Here is a 25526-nt window from a genome sequence, read left to right on the forward strand (position 1 = left end):
TATTAAGAAATGCATTAAAACAGCCACTGAATGTTTGGGTTTTGACAAATCTGGGGCTACTTGTTCATCTGTTTTTCTTTCGTATTCAGAAATCAGAGCTCACAGCAAGCTAGACTGCTGAAAAGTGAAATATCATCTAAAGTTTCGTTTTCAATGTCAGTGTTGTAAAATACTATACATGGATAAAATGTAAGACTTAACGTTAGACAGGGAGCTGAAAAACTACAGAGATAAAATGTTCCTATAATATGAGAGTTGTCTCTAAATATAAGGCTCCATGTTATAAATTTGGGCTCTTAATGAATTTTTTATATAACCAATTCTGTTTCCACTTAGATGTCAGAAACTGAGCTGGAAAAGATAAAAGTCAGAACAGCTGAGCATCTTGAAAATGACAAAAATAACATTTCTTGGTTGAAGGAAGGTAAGCCCTCTTGCTGTTGATTTTCTATCAATGTGAGAATTGTGCTTTTGTTTATAAGCAAAAAAGAGTGTGGGAGAAAGAAGAAAAGTGTCCCAGCATTTCAAATGACATTAATACTTCCGATTTTCTTTCTTTCTTCTTTTGGCCTAAGTGGTAGTTTGAGGGTGTTTAGTATTGAAAAGCTTTTTGTATTCCTTAGACTGCAGAGGTCACTCAGATGACTTTATGGGTAAGAGGATATACATTTTCAATTCAAATACACGTTACCTGTGAGGTTCTTGTTGTGCTGGAGAATTTTCTCCCTTGTAGCCAGGAAGATGAAATAATTTGAGGACAAGTATTTTTTAAGTAATAATCACAGAAAGGAGTGCAGGCTGCAGGAAGTCATGTCTACAAATAGAATCGCCATTCACTGCAATTACAGAAGCCACCTTCCCCCGGGAGAGCACTGTCAGCCACAAGCAGGGCGTGCTTAAGGCGCTTGCTTGAAATACACACACAAATCGATATGTCCTCCTAGGAGAAGCACGAATACGTGCACTTTCTAAAATACGTGTAAACTCATGATTATTTACTAGAAGGTTTGGTTTCATAATCTTTTCTTTTTATGAACATCTTTAATGTCTTTAATCTTCTTATGAACATCTTTAAAAGGAGACCAACTTGATATTCTATCTAAATAGATAAGTTGTGTCTTTTACTTCATTTCCTGAATCTATTCTGTTGTTAGAAGACGGCTCTTAAGTAGTTGCCATGCCTCAAAATTGTTTTCTAAGGTCACAGGAGACTTTAATATATATGTCAAGTAAGTTCTACAGCACCAATAATAATAATAATAATCGTGACATCAAACACGATGACAATGTGCATTAGTGATTATGCTGAATCATCACAACAACCCTAGGAAGCATTAATCGCTCCTAATATTCAGGTAAGAAAATAGAGTCTCAAAGAGTTTAAGTAAATTGCCTAAAATTACAAAATTAGGAAGTAACAGAGCGGGGATTTGATCCCAGACTATGTGACTCTATAGCACATAAGCTGAACTACCACCTTACACACTGTTTCATAGAAAAGATGTTTAAGTTACTTGTCAGGACATGATCTGTGCTCAGAAAGTTTTCCTAAAGTGTTTAAATCAACACCTCCACCTTCACACGTACTCTTCTATCCACTCTTATTCTTAATCCTGCTTTACCCCCATCCTCATTTTTTAACTGTTCACTTTTTTTAAAAAAGATTATCCTTCTGCCCCAGGGCCCCATAATCAAATTTAATAGCTGGAACTCATCTCCAGTGAAGACTTTATTTCAGGATAAAAGTGGGTACAGACATGTATTCTCAGAATCATTCCCTTCGAAAAGCCACAGAGCTAAGAAATTCTCTAACTTCTTTTTATTAAACAATCTTTTAAATAGAATCTTTAAAAAAACAATATAGAAGTAAAAAAACTGAACTCAGGCCAAAGATCCCTCTGTGTTTTTCTTGAGAAGACCAAGCCCGCAAAGACAGAGAAGTTCTTCACTGTGACTTAGAGCGTAGTTTATCTTATTTCTTTTGCTTCAATTGCCCATGCTATAGATGTCTCATAGAGAAATAATGACAAAAATTGATATACCAGTCACTTGCTTCCTGAAGAATTTCCATTTTAAAAAATTGTCTCCATTAAGTACAATTCAGGATTAAATTTTTATAATCTACAAAATCTAACTTCCTAGGTGACCTGTTTTAGCCCATTTGGACACTTCACTTAAGCTACACTCAAATTATGTTTACTGTATCATAAAAGGGATTCCAGCCAGATGCAAGATAACAACATCTTAATTGGGAATTACCAGCAGGAGTTAGTTTTTGAACATAAATGTCTTTTTTTGTTTGTTTTAATGTTAAGAAAAAGGATCTATGTTGGCTTTTTTTTTTTCTTTTTTTTTGCGGTACGCGGGCCTCACACTGTTGTGGCCTCTCCCGTTGTGGAGCACAGGCTCCAGACGCGCAGGCTCAGCGGCCATGGCTCACGGGCCCAGCCGCTCCGCGGCATGTGGGATCCTCCTGGACCGGGGCACGAACCCGTGTCCCCGGCATCGGCAGGCAGACCCTCAACCACTGCGCCACCAGGGAAGCCCTTTTTTTCTTTTTAAAGCAACCTGGTGCAATGGAAAGAGCAGAGGATTTAAAGTCAGGCAGGTGAAGGTTTAAAATTTCAGCTCGGCTGTTTACTAGCTGTTTGGCTGTGCCATGTTGCTTAGCCTCTCTGAGCTGCAGATTCCTCAGGAAAGGACTATAACACCTACTTGTGAAATTATGGGAGAGAGATCTCATTACTTTTGTGTCTTTTTTTCCTCTTTAAAGCATGATTCAAAATAATATAATGTTTTTTTTGAGATCCTGGTTCACACTTGGAACAATCTGCACTAGTACCAGCACTGTATATTTTAATAGCTTTGTCAACAGAAAGGACCTCTATAAAGACGCAAGGAGGCAGTTTATTTGGGATCTTAGAATTGCAATTTGGGGAATCACAGATTCCGGAGGAACCCAGAATAGTGTCTCAACAGAGGAAAACAGGCAGGGGGTTTTATGGAAAAAAGGAGGAAGTTCATGCAGGCTTAGACAAGTTGTTTACCAAAGATTTGGATTGGAGGGTAAATATGTTCCATATATACAACTGGGTTATCAAGCACGTCTCATCCCTTACTAGGGAAAGGTAGGGTTTCCTTAGTCCAAAGAAAGTCCAGTTCTCAGCATTATTGTTTCCTTTTGGCAATTCAGCAACTACTCAGCAGCTTTATTTTTGAGTGTTCAGCCGAAGTTCAGCATGGACAGCAAACACGGAGGTCCTTCTTGACACTTCAGTCATTCCTGCCATTGTTTCTCTCACAGCATTTTATATAAATTCCTTCCCGTGGTCCCTACAACCATTTGGTGTGCAGTAGTACTGTCTCATTTTACAGATTAAAAGACCGAGGCTCAGAGAAACTAGATCTTGCTCGAACTGACAGAGCTGTTAAGTGGCAAACTGAACCTTGAACCCAAATCTTCCAAATTCTGTTCTTTGCCTTAAACCACTTTGTCACAATGCCTTCTCCAACAGTTATCAGTATTTGAAATTTATCAAACCCCATCCCCCTTAAAAAAGAAAAAGAAATACAGTCATCCCTCGGTATCTGCAGGAGGATTGGCTCCAGGACCTTTTGCAGATACCAAAATCCAAGGATGCTCAAGTCTCTTACACAAAATGGCATGGTACAGTCAGCCCCCTGTATCCACAGTTGCAGAACCCACAGATAGGGAGGACTGACTGAAGAGACTTGAAAGTGGTTCAAAAGTTTTTTTCATGAATAGCAAAAGTAATTGCTTCTTCCATCACAGTGCCTCTTGCCTCCCTCTGCAATTCCAGCTGAATACTGGCCACGTTTAAAACATAGGGAATCACAGCACTGCCCTATTAGGGTTGCAGCAAGCACTCACTGGCATAATCTACATAAACCACTGAGCACAGCACCTGACCTCAGAGTGAGCATGGGACCAACAGGAGTTAGCACCATCACTGCCAACCTGAGTACTGATACTCTAACTTCTCATCTTCAAACATTCAGTCAATTTATCCAATTCGAGTCAACATTTATTAACAGCGGTATCACTGGAGACAAGGCGTGAGCATAACACAGAACAATTTTAAAAAATGAAAGAAGGACAGAAACACAGTCCTGCACTCAGGAATTTTATCTAATTGTCCTGCTTTCCCCTGAAAGGTGAAGAGGTTCTTATTTGCCTTCTACTTTCTCTCCTATGGACCATGGGCCTGATGGCCTCGGCAATGGTGTCAAAGAGCTGCTTAAAGCAACATCCAGAGCTTTTATTAACAATTAGGGTAAATAGCGTTTAAGAAACACACCGATAAACCTGAAAGTGCACTCGGAGTCAAGTTAACTGAATCCCATTTTACCTTCTATCAAACTACCTGGCAATCTTGTACCATTATTCGTCATCTTGCCTTTAAATTCCTGACTTCTCAAATTTTAGATTGATCAAATTCCTGGGTCCCAACTTAAGGAATTCAGGAGGATATAGGTGGAGGCCAGAAATAAATGCTTAAGAGCAAGTTAACATGAAGTAACATGTTCAGGGACCATACTTGGGGAAACCCTGTTTTAAGACAATCAGAGAAACAAAATATGATTGTGAAATATGCACCAGGCAAGATGAACTGTACTGTGTAACTGTGCACCAAAGCGGCCTAGAAAGGCCAGTCTTGAAGGTGGTCATCCTCTATTTGCACAGGTGAAGAGGAGTAATGCTGGTGCAAATCACGGGCTGCATGATGCCCGCTTTGGCGCTAGGGAAACGGGCATTTGGGCTAGTTACCTGTGTATGGATTAACACAAAACAAGGAGGACAGCAAGACTGAGTTCCAACTATAAGTTAAGTAGTTAGTTGGACATGGGTTCTAAGTTGTCACTGCAGGTCTGAGGTCAGGGACTAATATACTGAAGTGTCATTTAAATCTGTAACTGGAGTGCAAAGTGGGATGAGGCAGGCAGAGGAAACTTTAAGGCAAGGGGGATGTTGATGGCTAAGACAGCAATGCATTCAGTAGCCCTGAAGTGAGGACAACACGACCAGCATGAAAGTCATAACAAGGAGAAGAAAATAGGCCCAAACGTGAAAAAGGTTACAAAGGAAAAACTGATATAACATAGAAACTGGGGGGGAAATTACAGGTGGAGTAAGATGGCATGTAACACCCCATTAAACCAGGGAGCATTCTGGGTAAGCATTTCAGTGCTCGTTCCTTACACTATTTGATGGAGAAGAGAAACATCAGAATGAAGGGATGGAAGCCTTTAAATTGTTGCCATTTGCAGTTTAAAAATCACAGCATCACCAGTGTTTGAGCTGCACACGATTTCTTAGAGCGTCTCCTGAATTTTCAGGAGAAAGTGGATTTCTATATGAAATCTCCTGATTTCTAAAGGTTAAATAATAACAATTAACAACAACAAACAACACTTTCAAGAAAGAGCCATGCAGAACAAATCAAACCAGGTTCTGTGAGTCTATTTCAGCCCATGGGCTACCAGTGTGTAACTTCTGTTCTAAGAGCTTGTATCTCTTAACAAAATCTAGTACAATTTCCTAAAAACTGATTTTCCATAAATATATATATATATATACACACACAAGGTCAAAACAATGGTGTGACCTACAAAATGTGAAGTTAAGAAGATCGAAATAAAACTGTTTGCCCTTCAGAAGACTAGCTCTCTGTAACGGTTTTAGTGGAGCAGTCTCTTTATGAGTGTAATAAATAGAGGGAAGAATAAAATTATCCCAAGTTACAAGTGTGCCCTCAATGTATGAAGCATAGTTTTATAATCTTCTAACCTGATGCTGACTCGGTCCCATACCTGCTACACTGGGTGGGCCCCAGAGGGAAAATTCATATTATAGAAAATACTTGATTTTTAAAAAATGGCCAGGGGGTGGGCACAGGGAGAGGGCAATGAATAAGCTTTCTCTCACTTTCCAAAAATGCCAGGAAGAAAAGAGCCTGGGAGATGAGAATTCTGTAGTAACTCTGAACAAACTACAGATCCTTTTCTGTAAGCAGTCACATGGTGACTACCGTCTTTGGTGATTTCAAAATTATTATTTAGAGATATTTTAAAGGAAACTTCCCTAAACTTATTTAGTATTGATGTAGAGGAGTCAAGTCACCAATGAGTTGGCATCTTGAATACAGTGGTTATTATTTAATCAAAATTCAGCAGTATTAGAGACTAATATTCCAAGACACTGGAAAACATCCGAGAGGTCCAAAAAGCCATGTTACACAAATTTCCTTCTCAATATAATGCAAAACCTCAAATCCATAACACAAAAATCCCAGCTCACTCTTTTTTTTAATTTTTTTTTGCGGTACGTGGGCCTCTCACTGCTGTGGCCTCTCCCGCCGCGGAGCAATAGGCTCCGGACGCGCAGGCTCAGCGGCCATGGCTCACGGGCCCAGCCGCTCCGCGGCACGTGGGATCTTCCCGGACCGGGGCACGAACCCGCGTCCCCTGCATCGGCAGGCGGACCCTCAACCACTGCGCCACCAGGGAAGCCCCCAGTTCATTCTTGATTAAGGTTTGTTTGCAAATGAGATAGAGAAAGTATAAGTCTTACATTTATTGACATTCATAAATTCACTCAACTTCCCTTAATTCCAAGTGAAGACAGTTCACTTCATTTGCTCAGAAAAATAATTTCAGATCTTGAGCATTAAGACAATTCCAAAATGCATACTTTATACAATTCCACAAGCATTTGAGGAGGCTCCTCTTGAACTCACAGATAACATATTAGGCGAAGAAACAAAGATGTCAAAAAAATGAAAACGCCACAGGTTTTGCACTCAAGGAACTCATGTATTTCAGTGCTTTATTATAATGACTAAATATTAATCCATGCTAATTCGCTCATTCAGATAATTTTCATTTTTAGAAGGGCTACTTTTTTGTGTCTAGCTTAAAAATTAAGCCACATTAACGCCTATTTTAAATTGTTAATTTCCACCAATAGCATATCTTAGTTTCCTTTTACTATGTACACACAGGAAACAGAATCATTAGCTCTTGTTTCTGAGGTCTCCATGAACTTGTGAAAATGTGTTACCTAATAACCAAAATACAGGTAAGGAGAAGGTAATAGTCAAATAGAATGTTGTGCTGTTTTTAACCAGAGCTGAAAGGAGAAATTATATGTGAAAATATGTCCTTGCAAGTCATATAAAGAAGTAAAATAAGCACAAGATAACTTCACAGGGTAATTGTTTTGAAGCTTTAAAACAAGATGATGTGATAGAAATTGGTGTGGGGAACTGTCCTTGAGAATCAGTGGTCAGAGAAGTTCTGAAGGAGAGAGATTTGAGTGGAGACTTAATTGACAAGAAGCCAGCTGTGCAAAAATCTGGGCAGAGCATTCCAACAGGAAAAAGATCCTGTTTCAAGACAGTACGGCTCAGAATGGCTGGATGGGAAGGAAGGAAGGAGGAAGAAAGGGAAGGAAGAAAAAAAGGAAATGAGGGAGTAAGGAAGGGAAAGGGGGAAAAAAGGGCTCAAGTTGCAAATAATGTAGAACCTTGCTGGCCGCAGTGAGGAATTCAGGTGTTTTTCCTTAATTTGAATTAGAAGCCACTGCAGATTCTAAGCAGGGGAATAAAAGGACTCATTTATATTGGATGTGGTAAAGAGTGTACTCGGAAATAAAACAGAAGACACTGCAGTTAACCAAGCAAAAGATAGTAAGTGGGATAGGATAAAACTGTGAAGGTGAGAGAGGTAGAATAGGATTTGGGACCTATTTTGGAGGTAGAGCCAACTGAACTGGCTGGTGCCCTGGTGGGGCCGACAGAAAGAAAGGGGGCAAGGCTGACTCCTGGCTTGAGACACTGCATGATGGTAATGCTGCATGAAGAATAAGAGAAAAACTGGCTGGAGATGGGAGAATCAGAAGATCTGGGTGGGTCAAGTTAAGTGTGAAATGCTGAAGATAATCCCCATGAAGATTATCAACTGGGCAAGAGGATATATGAGATCAGTGCCCAGTTTAAGTAACGCTGACAGGGAAAGCTGGCTAGAGAGTTTGCTTTAGACCCGAAGATTGAGAAAGCATCTACCGATGGGAGAGCACAGGAAATGAGATACAATTTCAAGTAGAAACACAATTTCTTTCAAGGCAGGAAAGAACATGTCATGTTCCATGAAGTGAACAAAAACAAGAAGGGCTGGAGCATCTTGACCCAAAGGAAGGCTGGCATTTGATGAGTGTGGGGAGTTTGCCCAGGAACCGAGCCTCAAGCCTTTCAGAGACCTTGGTCAGTCAGCATCTTGGATTCCAATGAACTCTTTACCCTGGAAATGCCTACTAGAGATATATTTTATCTTGTAGTAAAATATAACCCACTGCATTTTATTCTCAAAAAAAATTAGGTAAAGGACTATGAAAGGATAACATACTACTTTCAAGATGTAACAATGATAAAATGAAGCTTTAATAGTTTGGATTAGTTCTCCAGAGAATCAGAACCAATAGGATAGGTTGATAGATAGACAGATAGATAGAAGAAAGATGAATGGATGGATAGATAGGTAATAAAGGATTTATTATGAGGCACTTGTTTATACAATTATGGAGGCTGAGCAGTCCCACGATCTGCTGTCTGGAAGCTGGAGGCTCAGGAAAGCAGGTGGAGTAGTTCCAGGCCAAGCCCCAAGTTCTGAGAGCCAGTGGTGTAAATCCTGGTCCAAGTAAGAAGTTCAGAGAACTACGGGTGCAGATGTCCAAGGGCAGGAGATGGATGTCCTAGCTCCAGTGGAGACAGAAAATATGCCCTTCCTCTTTCTTTTTGTTCTACTTATCCCTTAACCCACTCTGGAAAGAGATATTCTCTAATCAGACTATCAATTCAAGGGCCAATCTATTCCCTGAAATAACTTCATGTACACACCCATAAATAATGTTCTACCAGCTCCCTGGATATCCCTTAGCCCAGCCAGGTTGACACATAAAATTAATCATCACATAGTTTTTGAGGGGAAAGTAATAGATAATTTTTCTAGTTAAATTAATGAAAAGTGGTATTTATTGGAAGGCTGGGAGTCAGTTTGCAGTCTACAAGGAAAATTCAGGTCCAGGATGGACAGGAAGTAATCTAGCTCTGGTGATCCAGATAGCAAGATTTAACAATACATTCAGGTCACCATTCCTAAAACATTAGCTCCACACACTTCTTCTGTCCTCTCATCCCCCTGTACTCAAGACTCCAAATCTCAAGGAAGAAAGCTCAACAGATTTGTCCATGAGTCCCCATCCTGGCTAGGTAGGGCAGGAAACCGTGACTGACAGCACCTCAAAGCTACGCGTAATGGGGGAGAGATGCTTCTTCAGATGAAATTCAGTATGCTAGCACCAGAATGAAAGGAGAACAGATGCTGTGTGGCTTCCAAATAATGTCTACTCTAAGAGACAGTACCCACGATTTTCAGTGCTTTGCTCCACAGGGATAATATTTTCTTAAGAACCTGACATGTGCTGCTGATGGAACACTGAACATTTCAGGAAGGAGAGTATTTACTTTAAATGTATTGGCCTTCTACCGAAGTTCAAAAGTCAGAATCATTTTGTTTCTCTGATAACCTTCTTTTATGTTGAGAAGGTCCAGTAAAAGATGAGATCTGTGTTCTCATAGGTCAACAAATTAAATTCACATGGCACATCCTACAGCTGACGGTTGAACTTTCTTTCCAACTAAGCCTATAAAGTGGTAAGTTCATTTCTTATAAAATGATGATGTTGATCCCAATGGAATGGAAGGCCTACAAGATGCCATGTCAGCCTTGAGACTATAACCAGATGAATTAATCAGTGCAAAGTCCCTATAAGTTATTAAATAGCAGATTTAAACACTCTCTTTCAATGATGATAGGGCAGTACATCAAATCCAGAATGATCTTAGCTCACCATTATTAACTGCAATTTTATGAACTAGGAGTGAAGCCATCTGTAGAAACTGTGAACCAATCTTTCCTGTCTCAACAGGAAAATGAAAGTTGTAGCTAACTAGAAAGTTCAAGAGATTTACTTGTTTCAACTGAGATTTTTCAGGAGACTCCTTTTCCTCTATGTCACAGCTGTTGGTGTGATTCACTTAATCAACATTAGTATAAAGAGAAATCTTATAGGGAGAGAAAAAGTCCCCTATGTTCTATGGCTCAGGAATAAGGACATTCCATTTCTTGTAAATTCCACAAAGAGATACTTTATTTTTATATGATTATGGCCCATTTCTTTCAGCTCAGGAACAGCATTTAGAGGGAATATACTCTCTAATAAAACGTACCTGCGCTAGGTGTGCACCAGACCATTAGTACAAAAAGGAATGTGAAGAGAGGAAATGAAGACATCAGTCTACAGACATAAATCACTTCAACCATTTTAGCCATTATTTAAGCCTGTCAAAATGTAAATGCGCAGCAAAGACAAAAAGCAAGGGCAATGACAGTAGTTTTGCCAGCGTATAACTTCAAGAAAAAAGAGAAGGGATAACTCCTAGAGGTGTAGTATTAAATAAGGCATCAGGCGATTTCTCCTCTTGAGCTGAATTTCCACACTACTATGGATTTGAAAAGAAACAGCTACCTTGCAGAAGGTAAGAAAGGTGCTTCATGATGTCTAATCTCAAACAACTGACAATAGGAGAGGAAAATCTGCATTTTAGCTCCTTCATTTGCTGATTTTATTTTCTTTATTATATTTAGAATATTCAGCATTATAGACTGGAAACCAAATTTCTCCCAGAGTTGACAAAAGATATATGTCAACACTAAAACATCCTGAATGTAAATTTCATTAAAATATGTAAAGTTTCTATAAATAAACTCTTAGAAGAAAAAATTCATCAAAAATTATATTCCATCTACATTCAACAAAAAAAAGAAAGATTCCACTCTATACATGTGTCTTAAAACTAATTTCTTAGACCACTATATGAAAACTCAGATTGATAAGACAAAGTATTCATACCATAAAAGAGGCATTTGTTTTATACAATAATATACAATTAAGTAAACCAAATCAACAAATGTTTTGATTTCCTGAAACGCAAAGACTTAACACAAATAATATGTCATGATTCTTGTGCCCAAGGAACTTATAATGCAGTTGGAGAAACAAAATATCAACAACACATCCTGTGTGCCAGAGGATTCAGACAAGAGCAAGCTTTTCCACTTTATATGAAATATAGTACAATGTGCACAACCAATTTGGATGGAACTTTTCAGTATCAATCTCTCACACACCAAACCATACGGGTATACCTAATTCCTTAGATAAAGATTTCTGTTAAGATTAAAACAGAGCTTGTTGGTTTGCTATATTTTTAATGGATTTAGCAGATTTCGGCTAAAACAACTGCACTAAAGATTCCCTTGAAAACAGGATTCATTTAAAAATATTAACTTAGATTTCTTACATAGTCTCTTAAAAGAAAAGAACTTTTTGTAAATATTCTTTAATTTATTACCCAGCCTTTTTTCTTAAAAGAAAAAAGAAAAGAAAAACAACTGATGTCCATATTTTAAAATGAGGAAAAACTATAACATGAAGAGATAAAGATACTTAATAAATAGTAAGGGAGTTCATTTTTCCAGGGGAAATTCTAATGTGAATGACTTATTTAGTGAAACTTGGAGGCAAAATATATTCATAGGTCATGAATACACTGGGGTGTCCAATATACTGTTAAACCTCTAAATTCTGTAGGCCAACAACCTGAAGAAGCTACCCTCAGGCCTCTGGATTCTAGGACAAATTACCAAGTCTGAGTTCTAAACTCAATTCATCACTTCCTCTCTAACAGAAGAATGTACTCGTTGCTTCAGTTTTACTTAAGGACATCAGTCTTGTCTTGTAGTCCCCTAGCAGCTAGGAGAAATAACTTGTTCTCCTCACTTCACAGGTTAACAATGCTAATTGGAAATCGGATTTAATTTGTAAAAACCCTGAACAGGGAAAAGTTACATGGTTAAAAATTATATATATAATTATATATTACATACATAGTTATATATAACACATATGTATATGGAACAAAATATTTTATTCCATCCTTCTCTCTGGCCTTCTAACAATACATTTATTGACTTTCTTCTCTTTGTAAGACAACATAGTAGCTTCTTAGGAGAGAATCAGACATAAATAACACTCTAGGTGCCCACAATCAGTGTATATGTGATATTGCAGAGGCCGGTAGTAGTTAAGGAAACTTCACCATAAGCCACCAGATTTAATAAAGCAGAAATGTTAAGTATTAGATTGCTAATTGCTCAAGGGCATGGGTGTATCCAGCTTACTTACTTCTATATTTGAGCATCCAGATAGCCCCTGGAACAGAGCAGATGCTCAAAAATGATATGAATAAATGAAAGAATACGTAAGTAAATTCCAAAGGTGATATGACATTCAGAAGTGATATATGATATAAGAAAGAACACATCTACAATTCAGAAAACTCGGGATGTGGCTGGGCTATAAATCATAAGTAGAGTAGGCAGTAGCATTACAAACTGCTGGAATATTATGGTCTAAAGTGGAGACAGAGAAGTCTGGGGTGTTCAGAGAACAGTAGTTATGTTTTCCTGGGGAAAGGGTATGTGTGTGACAGTAGGAAATAAACATTGGCTCTATCATGAAGGACTGTTAATACTAGGCTGAAGAGCATATTTGGAAAGTTCTAGGACAAAGAGAAGCTATCAAATGTATCTGGGCTGGGGGTTGGGAAGGTGGACAGGACCTAAAGATGGCAGAAAACTCTGTGCTTTAGAAAACATTTGTGATTTGAGCATCTTTATTTAAATGGATTAGAAGCATATAAATTGAGGGGAAGGGTAGAAACAGAGTGTTGCATCCACAGATGAGAAAGAATGACTTCTGCATTGGGCTACTGGTTGCCAGGACAATGGGAACAAAGGGGCTGGCACCCAAGAGAGTGCTGGCCCCAACGCCTTGGCCATGGACTAGATGTTAGAGGGTAAGAGAAGGAGTTGTCAGAGATTCTAGAAAACCTCAGGGTTGAAACTGGAATGCCTCTGTGTGTGTGTGTGTGTGTGTGTGTGTGTGTGTGTGTCCCCTTATGTAAATAATCTGTTTCAGAAAATTAGAAAACACCAATGGCAAAAAATTACTCCAAATCTTAACACTTAGGGGTAGCCACTGTACATCTTTCCTTATATGTTTTATATGTGTACCAAAGTGTATATACACACACTAGTAAATTTAATGAAATTTGATTATGCAATATAATTAATAATGTGCTTTTCTTACTCATAAATGAATGTCAATACCTTTTCAGGTTAACAAATACAGATTTATAGCACCATGTCAATGGCTATACACACAGTACTCCACTACTGAAGTCGTAAAATATATGTCAACATTTCCTTACTTTCGGATATTTAGGTTGTTTCCAATTTCTTGCTTTGAAATCTCAAAAGAATACACTACAGCATCTATTGCGATTTCCTTTCAAACGGATTAACCAGAAGCACCTTGTGCATCCTCACACCTTACCTTTGGTTGTCAGGGAACCGTATGCAACGTACTGCACATCAGTGCTTCACTTTATGTTCATAATAGCCATGCTCAGGAAGAAAGTAAAGGTCAGAGAAATTTTAAAAATGAGGTCTAAAGTCACACAGGCAACAGATCACAGAACCAGATCTCAAGCCAGGCATGCTGATCCTAAATCCACGGCCTGTTCACCATAGACTCTGCTCTGAAATATAATTGAAGGTAGATAACCAATAACCCCTCACCTGCACTCATTAAGACAAATAAAATTAAAGGAAACTGAAAAAGTTTGGGGAAGCCTTGTGGATAATGTATATTTATTTTTTTATTTTTTAAATTTATTTATTTTATTTTTGGCTGCGTTGGGTCTTCGCTGCGCGCGGGCTTTCTCTAGTTGCGGTGAGCGGGGGCTACTCTTCGTTGTGGGGCATGGGCTTCTCACTGCAGTGGCTTCTCTTGTTGTGGAGCACAGGCTCTAGGCGCGCGGCCTTCAGTCGTCGTGGCACACGGGCTCAGTAATTGTGGCTCACGGGCCCTAGAGCGCAGGCTCAGTAGTCGTGGCACACGGGCTTAGTTGCTCCGCGGCATGTGGGATCTTCCTGGAACAGGGCTCGAACCCGTGTCCCCTGCATTGGCAGGCAGATTCTTAACCACTGTGCCACCAGGGAAGCCCGATAATGCATCTTTAAACCTCTAATTCATGTAGTTGGATTCTCTAAACACCTGTCTTCAGCAAAGATGTGGTGATTTAAGTGGGAAAGAGGACTTAGTTATGACATTAGGCAAAGATTCAGAAGCCAACTTATCTACAGATTGTAGTGATTAAATAGTTCAGAATGAATTACAACATTGTAATATTGCTGCATTCATATTTAAGAGATAAAAGTTGGAGTTCAGTTCCCATAATAGCCAGTCATTTAAGACACAAGAGAGTTAATCATGTTAATATCTTCCCACTGATGTTGGCTAACTAAAGAAAAAATATGGCTGATGGAGGAGGGAAGTGGGAATCTTATTTTGTTTGCTGATCTTTCTGAAACGAGCACTTGAAAATAAAACATATCACATCAAAGTGTGGGGGAAAAATAACTCCAGCGGCAGAATCAACCATGATCAGATTAAGAAACAGCAATATATTTTTGCATGGCTAATAAACAGATCAAAAACCTGCAGACCTAAGGATATTTGGATGCCAAATCTAACTTTAATTTTCAAATAGCCTTATCTGGTCTTACCATCTCTCCAGCAAGAAAATTACATTACACATAGCCCTGCTTTCTCATATTCAGCAAGTAGCATCCCACGGTCAACCTTAGACGTGACCTTAATTTTCCTTGTTATATTCAGAACTTAAAAAAATTTGTCCCCTTAAATCTTTAAATAGTAGGATTTAGCAAAGAATAAAAGACACCATTCTGTAAAAGCTTGAAGCCAGAAACAAACACAATGTGTTGCAGACGTGATGGATACTTCATCCACTGTATTTTTCAACCATAAATTAAATTCAACTGTACTTTGGTGATCAGAAGCCTGCTAGTTTACAATAATAATATTTTTAGTTAAAATTATAAATAAAGCTATTTTTTTAGGTAATCAAATGACACTTAACAAATTTCCTGAATTCTTACCATCTACCCCACCAACGGAAAACAACAACAATAACAAAATGCTTAGGGGAGAATTTTAATTTCTCATTTCACATAATGGAGGAAAGTGAGTCAAATATTTTTCCACCCTCTAAGAAGTTTAATGCAACTCCAAGAATTCTGATTACACAAATACACTTACTGCTCCACAAGGCACCCAGACATACGCAATGAAAAGCATTCTTATTTCTGTCTAACCAATTGAAACTACAGTGATTATATGAAATTGGCATTAGTAATAAGAGAAGCTAAATGAATAACTTGAGGGTTAAACAGAAGTAGAGTCTAATTACAGCCCTCTAGTGGCTGAAATATCTAAACTGCTCATTTTCACCAAGACATCTAGTCTCTGTGGTCTGAAGCAATTTTCTTACAACCTTTATCTAAACTTTGCCTACCATATTCAAGTAAACAGGTTGGCTCTTTGGTTCTTTTGCTTTGTTTCTGTAAGGACTCATTTTACAATAACCAATTACTCAGAGTCAGACAAAATAATTTGCACAATTATTTAAATTGTCCAATATTAAATTCAACAAGGAGAGAACTGTGCTTAAATGTAAATTTTATTTGTTCTCTTTTTTAAAATAAGCAGAGATCAGACAGAAATAGGTTTGTATCATTTCAGATTTCCATAAGGAATAATATATACACTAATTAGTCAATCAAAAATCATTGGCAAAACCATAATATACTGGGGGTAGGGGTTGGAGAGGAGGGTATTGGACCAAAGCCTGGCAATAGGCTAGACCAGAGAGGCAGATCATAGTGTACTTATTAACCATGTGAAAGAAGTTACTTGAAGGGCAATGGAAAACATTAAACGGCCTTAAACACAGAGAGACCATTATTAGATTTGCCTTTTTTAAAGACCACTCTGGCAGCAGTGTGGATGGGAGAGGCGGAAAGCAGATAGAAGGGTTCTGCAGTAGCCGAAGTAGAAATTTTTTAAATGACAATATGAATGAGAAGAGAAAATGTGAGGATTCGTTGAAATCTACAATTGTCAGGACTTCCTGGTAACTTGGTTCTGGGGATGAAGGAGACAGATGTCAAAGACAGAATGCAACTTGCTGGGTCAATTACCAAGCCCTTTGCTCAGGTGGAAACACAGGAACTGTGGTGTATCCTTCACTTGCTGTGAGTTACATAACTAAACGGGTTTGGGTTTTTTTTAATTACCTTAATTGAAGAAGGATGTCAACCAATGTGGAGGTGTTAGAAGTGTTGGGTTCTAGAAATTGGAGTTGAGTATTTCTTGGACTTCGGTTAACTAACATGAATTCCATCATATTTTCTGGTGGGCTCTGGGTGCAGAAGTTAATAGGGAGGAAGCAGCATATTCAGAGTTCTTTCAGTCTCTTAGGGAGACAGTAAGCTGAAGATCTGGAGAGGGAAAACAAGCATAGGGTTTAAATGAAGCTTCATGGCCTTTTATGTTTTAATTTCAAGTTGTTTGGGGGCTTATGGGGAAAGGAAATCTAAGGTTCGTAGTAGGTATAAACGACTCATTCATTTTCTCTTCACCTTATTACAAAGTAAAGAAAATGTTTTGATAAACAAGGCTTTCACCCTTTCCCCACAAGTAAAAATACTGCTGCTTGGAATGAAATGTAACATGTAAAACAGACCTAGAATTCTGCTGATGTCTTTTAACAAGGTGATTCACACATTAAACACAGTCTTAAATGGGGTACACAGATGCTGTGAGGTTTGCAAATCAAGCTTGTTTCTATTTTTACACATAATTTACCTTTGTTGTTTCCATAAAGGTGAAAGAATATAAGGAGCAGGCATGAGAAGCAAAGAGAAAATAAATAGGGGGCATGTGTTCTTTTATCAAACCATACTTCAGTTTCATTAAGTAAGGCCCGTATCAACAACAAAAATGCAACAACTGAGATATCCAACATGAATCAAGAGTGGATCAAAAATACAGCACTTTAAAATATTTCCATTGCAGTATTTATACCATTGGGAATGATACTGTCAAGAGCCAAGTCCTTGGATCCACACTGACCTGTATTTAAAATCTGGTTCTACTCCTAATTAAACAGTAATCTTAGCCAAATCACTTAACATCCTTGAGCTTCAGTTTCCAAAGCTATAAATCAAAAGTAATAAAGGCTGCATATACAGTGGATTGCCTACCCAACATCCGTTTTCCCCTTGTTCTTAAGGAACCTCAATTTTGTTCAGAAACCCACCTATTTCATTACAGCCATGCATTTCCAGGGAGGCTGGCTCCATCAACAGTCCCAGGAGTGAAATGAATTCTGATTGGTTTAACCCAATCATGGTGGTTCCAATTGCCCTTACCGGTAATCGTTTTAGACAAGTTTGTGAAATAATTCAGGACAATGAGACGTGAATCTGCCGGAGACTTTTGGTACAGGTTTTCGTTTTGTTTTATTTTGTATAAGGAAAGGTGAGTTGATTGCTTTATTTATTTGTTTGTTTATTTATTTATTCACTTTTATTTAGGTTTTAGGTTTTGGGGGATCCTAAGGAAGTTTACAAGTAAAGTTCTTTCCACTTTTGGATGCTGTCGAGTCTTTATGTGACTGACGCCTGAAAGTGGGAAGCCACCTTATGGTCCTAAAGGGAAGTTAGCCTAATAATAAAGTCATGCATCTGACCTAATAAATTAACACGGGAAAAAAAGGAAACAAAAATCTTATGAGTGTTGTCAAGCAGTTGATTTAATCAACCCTAGAGCCAACCTACCTCTGAAATTGATATGTGAGAAATAAATTACCTTTTTTTAGGCAAGTTTTAGTTGGAATTTTCTGTTATTTGCAGCTGAAGGCTACTTTGCAGAATGAATAATAATGAATGAAAAGTACTGAGCACCCAATAATAACTACTGTCATTATTACTTTAACCTTTTTTTCTCATAGTCACTTTTTAGGTCTTTTTCTCCCTTTTCTTGACCCTATGGAAACCAGCAGGGAATGTGTAGTTTCTTATTCCTTTCTATATTCCCCTACATACCTACAACAGTGTTTATCAACAGTAACTGCTTACAAATATTGTCAAAATGAAATAGAATTGAATCAAAGCATTTTCACACATTATACTGTAGGGTCTATTAATGAACTAGAGTAGACAGATTTCATCAGCAAAAGAGGGTGTATTTTATAAAGAACAGTATGAGAAAAATCAGTGTACTTTTTATTCTAAAGAATGATATATTTTTCATTCTAAAGAGAAAATATAAATTTCCATGAACCAAGTTTCAAATGCTAGAGCAATACTATTTTGAACAAGTGACATTTCTAAAGCACTGAGAAAAGGAAACTCAGATGAGAAAACTTAAAACATGACAATGTCTTTGTAAAACCAAGCCGTACTCTTAATAAAAATTGATAACTATTAAAGACTCATTCAACTGTTGCCCAAAGTACCATCCTTGATCTTATATTCATATTCCTGAGGGATAGCTTGCGCTTTTTATGTTTTTATGCTCCCTCTTTCATCAGATAACTCCACTCTTTCTTTCTGGCTCCAAGAGTCTCTTTAGGCCTCAATGTGTAACACAAAAGTAAATAAAGTGACGAAATAGAAAACAGCACAGTTAATTTTACCAATTAGCAAATATAAGCAAGCTCATAAGGAGGCCTTTTTTCCCCCTCTTTTCAGTAAGAGTCAGATATTCATTCATCTTTTTTTCTTTCTTAAGACTTTCTGGATGAATATTAATGTCATAAAAAAAGAAATCCTGTTAACTTCTAGTGAAGTCTAGTGTTGTGCTGAAAAGAGAAAATGGGAAGAAAAGGATCAAGCCTACCAGAAAAATCTTATCTGGGGACAAATCCCAAGCTAACACAGTTTTATATCACTGTAACATCCAACTAAAGCAGAAGTGTTTTGTTTTCACTAACCTCTAACTAAACTTTAGAATTCCCTTCAATCATAAAGGCTACATCACAATAATTGGCAACAACTGTGATTATGTGAACAACAGAAATCATGGATATTTTCACATCACCTTACAATTGTAACTGATATCTCAAAATGTTGTTTATTTTTATCCCATCATTAGTTATTCGATTTCTGTACTTATTGAATTTATGTGATAAAGATGCACATCTATTACTATATCAACAATTTTAAAATATTTTGATAACTATATGTAATTGATTTTCTTATAATCCTATGGATTTATTTTGATGCATTTAAAACATGACTCTGAGAGGTGGTTTATAGCCTTCACCAGACTTCCATGGCTCAAAAAAAAATGTTAAGGACCCCTGAACTAAAGAAATGCAAATGAGCAGAACACTTCCAGAAATCTAAAAAGTAAAGGGGGTGGAAGCAGAATCAGCTAAGACTGAACCTCTGCCCCTCCCATCATACAATATGCTACTTATTTCTTCTCAAACAACAAAAATCAAAGTCGATTACACTTTCCACAAACAGCTTTTACTTATTTCAAAAAGATAAATTCTTAAATTTTCAGAAGTCAATTGTGCATATGTTTCTCCTGCATATGTTTGATAATTTTGAATCAAAAATATTCTAAACTTATTTTGGAAAAGTTAATTATATCAGTCTTATACCCACCAGGGTAATTCTACCTTCAAAAGAAAATTTTTGAACAAAACTTCTATTTTTATTTATTTATTATTATTATTTTCTTTTGTGGTACCTGGGCCTCTCACTGTTGTGGCCTCTCCCGTTGTGGAGCACAGGCTCCGGACGCGCAGGCTCAGCGGCCATGGCTCACGGGCCTAGCCGCTCCGTGGCATGTGGGATCTTCCCGGACCGGGGCACGAACCCGCATCCCCTGCATCGGCAGGCGGACTCTCAACCACTGTGCCACCAGGGAAGCCCAAAACTTCTATTTTTAAATTACAATTCCAATCTGTAACCACAGAAAGGAAAGTAATGGGTTTTTATCTGCAAATTATAGATAGATAATACATAATCTATATGTAGATATATCTGTAGTATATACATCATCAAATATGTACTTTTAAACGTTTGCACATCATTAAAGAGGACATTTCATAGGCGAAAATACTGGAAATGAATTTTGATTTTGTCAAATTTTAAGGTGGTTTAAAAGTGCTATTGCTCAAAGAGAAGAAAATTCATCCCAATACAAGATATTCCTACATAAAAAATACATAACAGATATGAAAGACTCCTACATAAAAAAGAAATCACAAGTTTGTGAACTTTCTTTTCTCAATGTCTCTCAAATTAAAGGAGCCAGGCAAACATAGCTTGAACTCCATCTCTGCAATTGCTTCCAGATTCACCCTTATTATAGTTAATAGTGATTAACAGTAAAGTAAGAGTAATTGCATTTACAAGGTGTCAGGCACACTAGTTCAAACTGTAGCTATAAAAGGAAACAAGGCAGGCACAGTGACTACACTGAGAGACTCTGGTTTAGTAAGGCAGGTATTATATAATGTAAATAATCGGTTAAATACAATTGTTAATATTATGAAGGAAAATCATATTGTGTATTATCTCACTTAATTCTTACAACAACTCTGTGAGCTAGGTTATTATTATCTTCGTTTCATGAAAAGAGGCTTAAATTCAGAGACATGGAGTAACTTTCCCCACGTCAAAAGGGGGCCACAAAGATACAAGCGTAACAGGAGAGGCTGAAACATACAAATTTAATTGTAGAGTAATAGCTTTATATTACAGTGGTGTTTAGCTTTCTGAAGGAAGACAGTGATTATTTATTCAGCTTTGAAACCATCATACCTTGTACGTGATAGGTAAAACTTAACTGAATGACAATAAAAATATATCACTAGACAAAATTTAAGAGGTAAAGAATGGGAGAACACAAAGTATTACACTCCTACATTCTGCCAGGAAGCCAAAGACAAGATCTGCCAAACTGTACATTTTGGAAGAAGGTTACGTTCACCTTCGGTTAAAAAACAGAAAAAAGGTACTATTCTAGTGAGTGAGGTTTGTAACGGAGCAAGCTATGCATGCGGAGGGACAGGGGTAGGCGGGAAATCTCTGTGCGCCCTCTCAATTTTGTTATGAACTAAAACTGCTCTAAAAAAGTCTCTTTACATTTTTTTCCACAATAAACAATGAATAAATAAATAGACAAAGGAAATATTACGTATTATTTAATATCTGATGAGCATCTACTATACGGGTAACAAATACATTGATCTTGAACTCTTTGGTTCTAATCGGCTGTCAGTAACTCCTAGGAGGGCTGTGCTGAAGAGCATTCTGAGTGGGGTAAGGGTAGCAACGCTGTACTGGAGGAGGGGAGAATGACAGGATGCTTGCCAACGATTTGCCATTCCTGGCTACTGATGTTGTGATACTGTGCTAAGGGAACTGTCCTTTCTCAGGAGAATCTCAGAGTGTAGTGGGAGATAAGCTCAAAGAAAGAGAAAAAGCACAGGACACTGTGACAAGTGCAGGAACAGATCTATGTTCAAGATTCTAGGTCAGTCCCGAAAAGGGAGATAGGAGTTCTGCCTGTAGTTATTAGTAACTTGATTTATTAGTTATAATAACAATAACAGTGTAATATATTGCAAGCGAACAATCTGTCCAGCACTGTACTAACTACTTACATGTCTTAAGTCACCAAATTCTCTCAAAATTCATGTGAGATGGCTGCTATTATTATCCGCAAAAAACTGAGAAACAGTTGAGAAAACTGAACTCTAGATAATATAATTAACCTGCCCAAGATCAATACATGGTAGGTGGGGAACCAGAGTGCAAACCTCACATAGTCCAGAGCCCAAGACGTTACCCATTAAAATATGTGAAAAATACTTTTTTTTTTTTTTTTTGGCACTGGGTGTGTTTCCTCCAGAGATAAGTAAAATTACTTCAAGGATATTCTTTTCCTTAGTAAGAAGCAAGTAATTTGGAACCACAGTGATTTAAGTTTAACCCACTTAACATTGTCAATGAAACTTCAAAAACATGGATCAGCTATACCAATTCATTAACTCTTGATGTTTGTCACTCTTCAAGGAATTCTTTTTTTGTTTGTTTTTGCTTTTGTTTTCACATAGGTTAACAGAGTTTTGCAAGGAAACATACGAAGAGTCAAATACCGATTCTGATAGTTTACCAATTGGAATTGCAAATTCCAAATACAACTCTATAAAATTCTATAAAATTGTAGGGCAGGATTACGGAAATAAATCACAGGGATTAACAAGTACAGATATCCTGGCCTTGTCACTTTTCCTGCTGCTTAATGTTCATTAAGCCTGTCTAATGAAATAAAAACTATAAATGAAGCACAACATGACTCTAGCTTTCATGGAACTTTAACAAGAACAAGGTAACAGTTTTAAGAGTCAGACTCATGAAAACCAGTCTAATTGGGCTTTAAATCCAAGTTTTATTCAGGATTTTAAAAAGCCACTAGCCAGTATCACTGCCACCCAAAAACATGTAAAGGCCTTTTGTGTGAGGGTAGGAAGACTACAGATCAGGGATCAGAAGCAGACTTGTTAATCTTGGAATCATCATGTAAGATTATTAACAGCACGTATATTAACTACTTGATTTTTGACATTTTACACATTCTCTTAAAAAGATACTATTTACTCACCACCTAGATTGAACAGATGTTAACATATGGCCATCTCTGCCTCAGATCCTTTTTCTTTTTTCTTTTAAAAACTAAGTACCACATACTCTTTAATCTCTCTTACTCTGTATGAAATCAGGATTCTAACTTGAATCCCCCTGGAGATTCAGACATTCAAACCCTAACTTTTATTATGATCACAGCTACAAAAGGTCTAACCCAAGCATCAATCCCGTGCAAACACCATGGAGATGGGTGACACAATCATGTCCATCGTACAGAAGAGGTAACCCGCAATAGGAGAGACTGAGATTTGCTAGCTAGTAAGTGACACATGTGGGATTTGAACTGAGCTCTGACTGTCTTCAAGGTCCCTATTCTTTGCATGTGCCTACAGTTCCCAGGAATAATAATGATATCCATCAGTCTCAACAGTAACCATTCCGTCCCAGCTTCTGCCAAATCTAGGCCTATTTATACTGTGGTTATTGAGCATTTACTATGCTCCAGGCACAGTGGATTAAAAACGCTGGCCAACCAAAAAAGAATCAGTCAGAGCACTGCTGATTTTACAAGGCTTCTGGAAATCTATTCCAGTGTCTTCCTTCCTTAATAAAGCTGGGATTCACGGGCATCTCCTGCCACAGGATCACTTATGCTCCCTGCCATCTAGTGCTACTCTCGGTGCCAGGCAAAATGGATTCTATTCCTTGATTATTAATCACCCCAAAAGCCACTGGTGGAGAGAATTCTACCGAGGTTCCCAAGCCATGAACCTCAAAAGCTTTGATGATCAGGATATATTCAACTGTTTCTTCCATCTCCTGCTCCATTCTGTCTTGTTACCAGAATTAGTCTTGTCAACAGGCCTGTCCTGAACACCCAATTGTTATAAGACTCATCTTCTAATTCCCCCTTTCCCTATTTTGTACTGGTGAGACAATGTTGGCAGGTTCATTTATTTTACAAATATTTACTGAATGCCCTCCATTTCCCTGACACTATTCTAGGCACTGTGGAAGGAACAAACAAAATAGTCATGATGTTTGTATTTTAGTGGAGAATGGCAGACAATAAGCAAACAAGTATATGGTATTTCTGGTGATAAAATGGTTAAGGAGTAGAAGCAGGTAGGGTATAAACAGAGTAGTCAAGGAAGGACTCTCTGATTAGGTAACACCCCAGCAGGGACTAGAATGAAATGAGGGCAAAAGCCACATTTGTATTTGGAGGAAAAGAATTTCCATCATGGTAAATAACAAGTGCAAAGTCTCTGAGTCAAGAGAATTCTCAACGTGTTCAAGGCCAGTGAAGTAGGATGAGCCAGGCTGAGTGCTAAGAGCTAAGGTCAGAGAGGATCAGAGGTCAGATCATAGCAGCCTTTAAATTTTAGCTCAAAAGGAATGAGCAATCATTAGTATGTATAAGTATCATGATCTGACTTATAAAACTTCGGTTGTCAGGATAGGACGTGGGCATTTCGGAATTTGGTGGGAGAACATAACAGATTCCACGGGGTTGGACACATCTTCTTGAATAGTGTGTCTGTCCAAGAGGGCTTCCATACAAGCTGGGACTCGCCATGTGTAGTACACAGGGTGTTAAAGTAGGTCAAGGAGCCACACACGGTGAAATCAACCAAAGTGCTTTATAAAATTGAAGATTCCATGAGGCTAGCTCAGATATGATGAACCAGAATTTCTGTGGCCAGGGCTAAAGAATCTGCATTTCAAACAAGGTACCCTAGTGGCTTACATATACGAGAATTTTGGAAAGCTAATGGGGTCAGGGAAAGCTTGGCAGAGAAGATGATTCTTGAACTGAGTTCCAAAAACAAGAAAGAGTTAACTTATGGGGGAGGGCCAGAGAGCAATGGTGGTAAGGATCCCTCAGGGAGAGAAACCATTATGAATAAATACCTAGATACATAAAATACTATCTGACTTTTAGATTCCCACATGCAATATGACATAACCAAAGCAACTTTTTTTCAACATTTATCCTGTGCCAGGCATATGTGTGATCTCATTTTATGACCCCAATCACTATGAAAGGAACTTTAAGAAAAGTGAGAACCAGAGAAATGAACGGACCTATTCAAGATTACTCAGTTAGTAAATGGTAAAGGCAGAATTGAGGCAAATGATGTTTAACTGAAGCATGTGATCTTAGCCATTAGACTGGGGAGACTCAAATAACAAAGTATGAGAGATAATAGATCAGGATGTCCGTGAATGCCTTTGTATAATAAGCCAAAGTGTTTGAATGTTGACACAAAATCCATGGAGGGTTGCCTTGAAGAAATTTATGCAACGGAATGATGTAATCAGATGCGAGTTTTGGCGTGTGATTTTTGGCAGCAAGAATATAGGCAAGAAGTAGTGATGGCTGGAATCAAGTTAATGGCAAAGATAATGCCTTCACTCAAATGCTCTAGAAATCGGAGCTTGAGGCAAGGGTAAAGTGCTGATGGCTTACTTGAGAGGTGCATACCTATGGTGGTGAAGGTGAAGAAATAAGGTAAGTGTAGGAGACTGAATAATGACCACCCAACAATATCAGATCCTAATCCCTGAAACCTTGTAAATGTTACCTTGTAAGGAAAAAAGGATATTTTCAGATGTGATTAAGTTAAAGATATTAACCAGTAGAGATTATCTTGGATTACCTGAGTGGGCCCTAAACTCAATCATAAGTGTCTTTATAAGAGACAGGCAGAGGGAGATGTGACACATGCAGAAGAGAAGGAGGGGATGCAACCACAGAGACAGAGATGGGAGTGAAGCAGTCA

General features: G+C 38.0%; 1 protein-coding gene across 1 annotated transcript in view; it reads left to right on the top strand.

Moving 5' to 3' along the window:
• Positions 1-336: 336 nt before the first annotated feature.
• MDFIC2 (MyoD family inhibitor domain containing 2) overlaps positions 337-25526 on the top strand; it is a gene marked incomplete at both ends in the record, with an annotated part of 98718 nt that continues 73528 nt past the window's right edge. The window contains one exon of the mRNA XM_082847451.1: positions 337-424. Within this exon, the coding sequence (XP_082703577.1) occupies positions 337-424 (88 nt within the window). The remainder of the gene's footprint in view (positions 425-25526) is intronic.

This window comes from Leucopleurus acutus (genome assembly GCF_964270905.1).
Source record: "Leucopleurus acutus genome assembly, chromosome: 10".
Lineage (NCBI taxonomy): Eukaryota > Metazoa > Chordata > Mammalia > Artiodactyla > Delphinidae > Leucopleurus > Leucopleurus acutus.